Source organism: Nerophis lumbriciformis, linkage group LG11 (assembly GCF_033978685.3).
Source record: "Nerophis lumbriciformis linkage group LG11, RoL_Nlum_v2.1, whole genome shotgun sequence".
Classification (NCBI taxonomy): Eukaryota; Metazoa; Chordata; class Actinopteri; order Syngnathiformes; family Syngnathidae; genus Nerophis; species Nerophis lumbriciformis.
Window position 1 is genome coordinate 51,857,646 of NC_084558.2, and position 10,682 is coordinate 51,868,327.

The 10,682-nt window shown below is 26.2% G+C and overlaps 1 protein-coding gene across 1 annotated transcript in view; it reads left to right on the top strand.

Moving 5' to 3' along the window:
* Positions 1-10,682, top strand: part of LOC133610208 (membrane-associated phosphatidylinositol transfer protein 2-like) — a 178,890-nt gene that overhangs the window by 66,457 nt on the left and 101,751 nt on the right. The window contains exons 9-10 of the mRNA XM_061966320.2: positions 6,157-6,221; positions 8,580-8,664. Coding sequence (XP_061822304.1) covers positions 6,157-6,221; positions 8,580-8,664 — 150 coding nt within the window. The remainder of the gene's footprint in view (positions 1-6,156; positions 6,222-8,579; positions 8,665-10,682) is intronic.

Genomic DNA, 10,682 nt, shown 5'->3' on the forward strand with positions numbered 1-10,682 from the left:
TTAGACACCCCTGATCTAAAATTTTAGAAGCTCTCAAAATAAAATATAAGTTTAGTTAGTTAATTCCAAAATAAAATAAAACTAAGTTATGAATTATTGTTAAAGAGTACAACATAAAAATAACAATAAATACTGGTAAATATTATATTTTTGTACAGGCAGAATTTTTGGCACACTAGTTTATGAAGTTACACAATTATTATTTTTATTCTATTCTTAAATGAAGACAAAAACAGAAAAAAGAGGGAAAAAAATCAGTTTGTAACAATAAAATGTTCTAATAATTATTATTACGTATTAATCATATTTTTATTCTATTCTTAATGGGGAAAAACAGCAGTAAAAATGTCAGAAAAAAGAGAAAAAAAATAACATTCTAATAATTATTAATAATATACTTAGTCAACTACAATACATAGCTTACACAATATCTGTTTTTAGCATTTTTTTTTAAAATAAAAAACGTTTTAAAGTTTAGACACCCCTGATCCAAAATTTTAGAAGCTTTCAAAATAAAATATAGGTTTAGTTAGTTAATTCCAAAATAAAATAAAATTAAGTTATGAATTAATGTTAAAGAGTACAACATAAATATAATAATAAATACTGTTAAATATGATATTTTTGTACAGGCAGAATTTTTGACACACTAGCTTATGAAGTTACTTAATTATTATTTTTATTCTATTCTTAAATGGGGACAAAAACAGAAAAAAGAGGAAAAAAATCGGTTTGTAACGATAAGATGTTCTAATTATTATTATTACGTATTATTCATATTTTTATTCTATTCTTAATGGGGAAAAAACAGCAGTAAAAATGTCAGAAAAAAGAGAAAAAAAATAAAATTTTAATAATTAATAATGATATACTTAGTCACCTACAATACATAGCTTATACAATATCTTTTTTTAGCATTTGTTTTAAAAATAAAAAACGTTTTAAAGTTTAGACACCCCTGATCTAAAATTTTAAAAGCTCTCAAAATAAAATATAAGTTTAGTTAGTTAATTCCAAATTAAAATAAAACTAAGTTATGAGTTAATTTTAAAAAGTAAAACATAATAATAATAATAATAATAAATACTGTTAAATATGATATTTTTGTACAGGCAGAATTTTTGGCACACTAGCTTATGAAGTTACACAATTATTTTATTCTATTCTTAAATGGGGACAAAAACAGAAAAAAAGAGGGAAAAATCAGTTTGTAACCATAAAATGTTCTAATAATGATTATTACGTATTAATCATATTTTTATTCTATTCTTAATGTGAAAAAACAGCAGTAAAAATGTCAGAAAAAAGAGAAAAAAAACAACATTCTAAAAATTTATTATGATATGCTTAGTCACCTACAATACATAGCTTACACAATATCTGTTTTTAGCATTTGTTTTAAAAATAAAAAATGTTTTAAAGTAAACACCTCTGGTCTAAAATTTTAGAAGCTCTCAAAATAAAATATAAGTTTAGTTAGTTAATTCCAAATTAAAATAAAACTAAGTTATGAATTAATGTTAAAGAGTACAACATAAAAATAATAATAAATACTGGTAAATATGATATTTTTGTACAGGCAGAATTTTTGGCACACTAGTTTATGAAGTTACACAATTATTATTTTTATTCTATTCTTAAATGGAGACAAAAACAGAAAAAAGAGGGAAAAAAATCAGTTTGTAACGATAAAATGTTCTAATTATTATTATTATTACGTATTAATCATATTTTTATTCTATCCTTAATGGGAAAAAACAGCAGTAAAAATGTCAGAAAAAAGAGAAAAAAAATAACATTCTAATAATTATTAATAATATACTTAGTCAACTACAATACATAGCTTACACAATATCTGTTTTTAGCATTTTTTTTAAAAATAAAAAATGTTTTGAAGTTTAGACACCCCTGATCCAAAATTTTAGAAGCTCTCAAAATAAAATATAAGTTTACTTAGTTAATTCCAAAATAAAATAAAACCAAGTTATGAATTATTGTTAAAGAGTACAACATAAAAATAATAATAAATACTAGTAAATATGATATTTTTGTACAGGCAGAATTTTTGGCACACTAGCTTATAAAGTTACACAATTATTATTTTTATTCTATTCTTAAATGGGGACAAAAACAGAAAAAAGGAGAAAAAAATCAGTTTGTAACTATAAAATGTTCTAATTATTATTATTATTACGTATTAATCATATTTTTATTCTATTCTTAATGGGAAAAAACAGCAGTAAAAATGTCAGAAAAAAGAGAACAAAATAACATTCTAATAATTAATAATGATATACTTAATCACCTACAATACATAGCTTACACAATATCTGTTTTTAGCATTTAAAAAAAAAAAAAAAAAAAAAAAAAAACTTTTATAGTTTAGACACCCCTGATCTAAAATTTTAGAAGCTCTCAAAATAAAATATAAGTTTAGTTAGTTAATTCCAAAATAAAATAAAACCAAGTTATGAATTATTGTTAAAGAGTACAACATAAAAATAATAATAAATACTAGTAAATATGATATTTTTGTACAGGCAGAATTTTTGGCACACTAGCTTATAAAGTTACACAATTATTATTTTTATTCTATTCTTAAATGGGGACAAAAACAGAAAAAAGAGGGGAAAAAATCATTTTGTAACGATAAAATGTTCTAATTAATATTATTACGTATTATTCATATTTTTATTCTATTCTTAATGGGAAAAAACAACAGTAAAAATGTCAGAAAAAAGAGAAAAAAATAACATTCTAATAATTAATAATGATATACTTAATCACCTACAATACATAGCTTACACAATATCTGTTTTTAGCATTTAAAAAAAATAAAAAAATAAAATAAAATAAAAAAACTTTTATAGTTTAGACACCCCTGATCTAAAATTTTAGATGCTCTCAAAATAAAATATAAGTTTAGTTAGTTAATTCCAAAATAAAATAAAACCAAGTTATGAATTATTGTTAAAGAGTACAACATAAAAATAATAATAAATACTAGTAAATATGATATTTTTGTACAGGCAGAATTTTTGGCACACTAGCTTATAAAGTTACACAATTATTATTTTTATTCTATTCTTAAATGGGGACAAAAACAGAAAAAAGAGGGGGAAAAATCATTTTGTAACGATAAAATGTTCTAATTAATATTATTACGTATTATTCATATTTTTATTCTATTCTTAATGGGAAAAAACAGCAGTAAAAATGTCAGAAAAAAGAGAAAAAAATAACATTCTAATAATTAATAATGATATACTTAATCACCTACAATACATAGCTTACACAATATCTGTTTTTAGCATTTAAAAAAAAAAAAAAAAAAAAAACTTTTATAGTTTAGACACCTCTGATCTAAAATTTTAGAAGCTCTCAAAATAAGATATACGTTTAGTTAGTTAATTCCAAAATAAAATAAAACTAAGTAATGAATTAATGTTAAAGAGTACAACATAAAAATAACAATAAATACTGGTAAATATTATATTTTTGTACATGCAGAATTTTTGGCACACTAGCTTATGAAGTTACACAATTATTATTTTTATTCTATTCTTAAATGGGGACAAAAACAGAAAAAAGAGGGGAAAAAATCATTTTGTAACGATAAAATGTTCTAATTATTATTATTACGTATTATTCATATTTTTATTCTATTCTTAATGGGAAAAATTTAATATAATATAAATTAATATTCTAATAATTATTAATAATATACCTAGTCACCTACAATACATAGCTGACAAATTATCTGTTTTTATCATTTTTTTAAATATATTTCAAAAGGCACCCCCCCTCCCCATCAAAAATATTACAATTTCTCTAAACAAAAATAAAATACTCCCGCCCACTGACTTTGAAAAATCAGTTTGCAACGATAAACTGTTCTAATAATTATTATTACGTATTATTAATATTTTTATTCTATTCTTAATGGGAAAAAACAGCAGTAAAAATGTCAGAAAAAAGAGGAAAAAAAACAACATTCTAATAATTAATAATGATATGCTTAGTCACCTACAATACATAGCTTACACAATATCTGTTTTTAGCATTTGTTTTAAAAATAAAAAATGTTTTAAAGTTTAGACACCTCTGGTCTAAAATTTTAGAAGCTCTCAAAATAAAAAAGAAGTTTAGTTAGTTAATTCCAAAATAAAATAAAACTAAGTTATGAATTAATGTTAAAGAGTACAACATAAATATAATAATAAATACTGTTAAATATGATATTTTTGTACAGGCAGAATTTTTGACACACTAGCTTATGAAGTTACTTAATTATTATTTTTATTCTATTCTTAAATGGGGACAAAAACAGAAAAAAGAGGGGGGAAAAAATCGGTTTATAACGATAAAATGTTCTAATTATTATTATTACGTATTATTCATATTTTTATTCTATTCTTAATGGGGAAAAAACAGCAGTAAAAATGTCAGAAAAAAGAGAAAAAAAATAACATTCTAATAATTATTAATAATATACTTAGTCAACTACAATACATAGCTTACACAATATCTGTTTTTAGCATTTTAAAAAAAAAATAAAAAACGTTTTAAAGTTTAGACACCCCTGATCTAAAATTTTAGAAGCTCTCAAAATAAAATATAAGTTTAGTTAGTTAATTCCAAAATAAAATAAAACTAAGTTATGAATTATTGTTAAAGAGTACAACATAAAAATAATAATAAATACTGGTAAATATGATATTTTTGTACAGGCAGAATTTTTGGCACACTAGCTTATGAAGTTACACAATTATTATTTTTATTCTATTCTTAAATGGGGACAAAAACAGAAAAAAGAGGAAAAAAATCGGTTTGTAACGATAAACTGTTCTAATAATTATTGTTATGTATTATTCATATTTTTATTCTATTCTTAATGGGAAAAAATGTAATATAATATAAATTAATATTCTAATAATTATTAATAATATACCTAGTCACCTACAATACATAGCTGACGAATTATCTGTTTTTATCATTTTTTTTAAATATATTTCAAAAGGCACCCCTCCTCCCCATCAAAAATATTACAATTTCTCTAAACAAAAATAAAATACTCCCGCCCACTGACTTTGAAAAATCAGTTTGCAACGATAAACTGTTCTAATAATTATTATTACGTATTATTAATATTTTTATTCTATTCTTAATGGGAAAAAACAGCAGTAAAAATGTCAGAAAAAAGAGGAAAAAAAACAACATTCTAATAATTAATAATGATATGCTTAGTCACCTACAATACATAGCTTACACAATATCTGTTTTTAGCATTTGTTTTAAAAATAAAAAACGTTTTAAAGTTTAGACACCTCTGGTCTAAAATTTTAGAAGCTCTCAAAATAAAAAAGAAGTGTAGTTAGTTAATTCCAAAATAAAATAAAACTAAGTTATGAATTAATGTTAAAGAGTACAACATAAAAATAATAATAAATACTGGTAAATATGATATTTTTGTACAGGCAGAATTTTTGGCACACTAGCTTATGAAGTTACACAATTATTTTATTCTATTCTTAAATAGGTACAAAAACAGAAAAAAGAGGAAAAAAATCGGTTTGTAACAATAAACTGTTCTAATAATTATTGTTATGTATTATTCATATTTTTATTCTATTCTTAATGGGAAAAAATGTAATATAATATAAATTAATATTCTAATAATTATTAATAATATACCTAGTCACCTACAATACATAGCTGACAAATTATCTGTTTTTATCATTTTTTTAAATATATTTCAAAAGGCACCCCCCCTCCCCATCAAAAATATTACAATTTCTCTAAACAAAAATAAAATACTCCCGCCCACTGACTTTGACGGCTGAGTTGGACAGATAAAAGAAATCCATGATCGGCTGCCAAATATTTAAATACAATTTTAAATCATCCATCCATTTTCTACCGCCTGTCCCTATAAAATGAATAAATACAATAATAATTAAATCAATAAGAAATTAAATAAATAATGAGGTAATATTAATAATATCAATATTTTACATTCAATTATTCTAATGAATTAATGACACGTTTAAGTCATTATTTATACATTTAATTTGGCGGTATTTGACCCTCCTCTCCGGTCTTGTGCGTGTTTCCACCTGGACGTGGAACATGACGTCTTCTTTGTTTGGCTCACAGAGACGCTGTATCCCGAGTCGGCCGAGGACTTTGCTGCCATGACCAACAAGGAGACGCACATGGAGGTGACACACATCTTAGTTCTTAACCTTTTGGACCTCGGGGCCCAACTTTTCCCAGCACAGAGGAGCCCGGGGCCCACTCAGATGTGATCAAATAGAATACATTCACATACAATTATGTTGGACTAATATGTTCCCTAGATAAACTGTCAAAAGAATTGAAGTGCAAATGAAACTACAGCTCTACCACTTTAGTCTTCATTTTTGCGCTTAAGAAACTGGAACACTGACCAGAGCTGTTGTTGGGCCCTATGGTTAAGACCTACTGTCTTAGACTGCAGCTAAATGACCCAGTAAAAATAGAACATTTATTTATTTATTCATTTGTGTTGTCACTGTTTGGTGCAGCGTGACCCCAGGATGCAGAGATAGTGGGCAGAGCGGAAGGAAAACGTGTTTAATAGTCACAAACAAAAAGAGGCTCTATAAAGTAGAAGCAAAGTAAATACAACTGATTGATGAGAATCAGGTGTGCTTTCAAGTGACGGTGCTGCTGAACACAGAGACCAAACAGGAAGTAGTGACAAAACAAGAGCACCAGGACAGGAAGTGATTGTAAACACAAGTAGAAATAAGAATCAAGAGCGCTGGACAGGAATGAAAACACCAAACGCAGGGACATGTTTGTTTGTTTTTTTGTTATTCGTTCATTTATCTATTCATTCATTCATTTATGTGTTTATTTATGTATTCATTTATTTACTCATCTATTTGTTTATGTATTCATTTATTTATTCGCTTAATTGTTTATTTATTTATTCATTCATTCATGTATGTGTTTATTTATTTATTTATTCATCTATTTGTTTGTGTATTCATTTATTTGTTTATTCATTCGTTTAACTGTGTGTTTATTTATTCATTAATTTATTTATGTTTGTTTGTTTATTTATTCATGTATTCGTTCATTTATTCATTAATTTGTTTATTTATTTATTTATTAATACATGCATTTATTTGTTTATTTATTTGTTTATTTATTTAAGTATAGGGATGTATTACATTATTATTTATTTATTCATTAATTTGTTTATTTATTAATACAGGTATTTATTCGTTTATTTAATTGTTTATTTATTTATTCATTCATTCATGTATGTGTTTATTTATTTATTTATTCATCTATTTGTTTGTGTATTCATTTATTTGTTTATTTATTCGTTTAACTGTTTGTTTATTTATTCATTCATTTATTTGTGTGTTTGTGTGTTTATTTATTCATGTATTCGTTTATTTATTCATTAATTTGTTTATTTATTTATTTATTAATACATGAATTTATTTGTTTATTTATTTGTTTATTTATTTAAGTATAGGGATGTATTACATTATTATTTATTTATTCATTAATTTGTTTATTTATTAATACATGTATTTATTCGTTTATTTATTTGTTTATTTATTTAAGTATAGGGATGTATTACATTATTATTTATTTATTCATTAATTTGTTTATTTATTAATGCATGTATTTATTCGTTTATTTATTTTGATTATTTATTTAAGTATAGGGATGTATTACATTATTATTTATTCATGTATTTGTTTATTTGTTCATTCATTTATTTGTTTATTCATTGATCTGTTACTTTCCTTTGTTTGTTCCTTTATTTATTTGTTAGTTTGTGTATTTATTCATTTATTTATTTGTTCATTTATTAATTAATTTATTCATTGATTGATTTATTTGTGTATTTGTTTATTTATTTGTTCATTTATTTATTTGTTTATTAATTGATTTGTTTGTTTATTTATTTATATATTCAATCATTTGTTAGTTTATTTATTCATGTATTTATTTATATAAATATAGAGATGTATTACATGGCATAGTTGGATTTTTTTTTGCTCATATCTGTTACTTTCCTTTGTTTGTTCATTTATGTATTTGTTAGTTTGTTTATTTATTCATGTATTTATTTAATCATGTTTTATTCATTCATTTCTTTACTTGTGTATTTGTTTATTTATGTGTTCATTCATTCCTTTATTTGTTTATTAATTGATTTGTTTGTTTATTTATTGATTCATTTAAGTATAGAGATCTATTACATTGCATAGTTGCATCCTTTGTTTATTTATTTATTTAGTCATTATATTACATTTTGTCCCTTCCAAGGTCTCTCTTTGTTCCCATTGGGTTGAGTTTTTTCCTTGTCCTGATGTGGGATCTGAGCCCAGCATGTCATTGTGGCTTGTGCAGCCCTTTGAGACATTTGTCATTAAGGGCTACATTGGTGTAAACTTGGATGAATGGATCTGTCACTTTCCTTTGTTTATTCACTTATTTATTCATTCACTTATTTCAGTTTTGAGCTGGACTAAATCATGTGAACTGATGCCTTCATTTGTTGCTCACAGGCATCTCAGCAGTGTCTTCAGCCCTCCAAGATTCACGTCCTGGTTTTGGTCCTGCACGGAGGCAACATTCTGGACACCGGCTCAGGTTAACGACTGTTTTTGTCATAAAATAACGACATATTGTAACGAGGTGTGTGTGTGTGTGTTCTTGTATTTCTACCCTTCTTGAGACATCAACAAGGAAAAGTACCTTCCATATGAGGACTGAAAGCATGGTCACATCTAATAGAGAATGTCTCATTTGCTCCCTAGTGGTGGAATCTATCAAAATTAAGAGGGATTTTGTGTCACTTTTAAAAGTGCTCCCCCTCTGGTCAACATATGAAATAACAAGTGTGTGTAAGAAATTGAAATGCGCCCCCTTTTGGACAAAATGTATTAAAAAAATAAAATAAATATGTATATAGAGACATACTGTAATAACTTGAAGTAAATAATGAAGATTAAAAAGCAATTACAAACACAAGATAAAAATAACTAAAAGCTTACCTTTTTTATATTTGCATAGTTTGTATATATTATTAATGTTGTAAATACTAATCTTTATATATCTAGAAAGGCTGGTCCTAAAGAGGGAGGCATTTTTTCGGAGGTCTCAAGAAGGTGACAAATACAAGAATATGTGTGTGTGTTTGTGTGTTTGTGTGTGTGTGTGTGTGTGTGTGTGTGTGTGTGTGTGTGTGTGTGTGTGTGTGTGTGTGTGTGTGTGTGTGTGTGTGTGTTTCAATACTTCTTGAGAAATCTATCAAAATGAGGGTGGTCCCAAAAAGGAGGGATTTTTCAAATTGACTGTGTGTCGCTTTTGAAAGTGCTCCCCCTCTGGTCAACGTTTGTAATAACAAGTGTGTGTAAGACATTGAAATGCGCCCCCTTTGGCCAACATATGAAATAACAAGTGTGTGTGAGACATTGAAATGCGCCCCCTTTGGCCAACATATGAAATAACAAGTGTGTGTAAGAAATTGAAATGCGCCTCCTTTTGGACAAAATTAATTAAAAAAATAAAATAAATATGTATATAAACACATACTGTAATAACTTGAAGTAAATAATGAAGATTAAAAAGCAATTACAAACACAAAATAAAAATAACTAAAAGCTTACCTTTTTTATATTTGCATAGTTTGTATATATTATTAATGTTGTAAATACTAATCTTTATATATCTAAAAAGGCTGGTCCTAAAGAGGGAGGCATTTTTTCGGAGGTCTCAAGAAGGTGACAAATACAAGAATATGTGTGTGTGTGTGTGTGTGTGTGTGTGTGTGTGTGTGTGTGTGTGTGTGTGTGTGTGTGTGTGTGTGTGTGTGTGTGTGTTCTTGTATTTCAATAGTTCTTGAGAAATCTATCAAAATGAGGGTGGTCCCAAAAAGGAGGGATTTTTCAAATTGACTGTGTGTTGCTTTTGAAAGTGCTCCCCCTCTGGTCAACGTTTGTAATAACAAGTGTGTGTAAGACATTGAAATGCGCCCCCTTTGGCCAACATATGAAATAACAAGTGTGTGTGAGACATTGAAATGCGCCCCCCTTTGGCCAACATATGAAATAACAAGTGTGTGTAAGACATTGAAATGCGCCCCCTTTGGCCAACTTATGAAATAACAAGTGTGTGTAAAAAATTGAAAAGCGCCCCCTCTGGTCAACATATGAAATAACAAGTGTGTGTAAGACATTGAAATGCGCCCCCTTTGGCCAACATATGAAATAAGAAGTGTGTGTAAGACATTGAAATGCGCCCCCTTTGGCCAAAATTAATAACAATAAATAAATATGTATATAGAGATATACTGTAATAACTTGAAGTAAATAATGAGAATTAAAAATGAAATTACAAACAAAAAAATCCGCCCTCCCCCCCCAAAAAAACAACTAAAAGCTTACCTTTTTTATATGTGCATAGTATGTATATATTATTAATGTTGTAAATACTAATCTTTATATATCTAAAAAGGCTGGTCCTAAAGAGGTAGGCATTTTTCTCAGGTCCCAAGAAGGTAACAAATACATGAATGTGTGTGTGTGTGTGTGTGTGTGTGTGTGTGTGTGTGTGTGTGTGTGTGTGTGTGTGTGTGTGTGTGTGTGTGTGTTCTTGTATTTCAATAC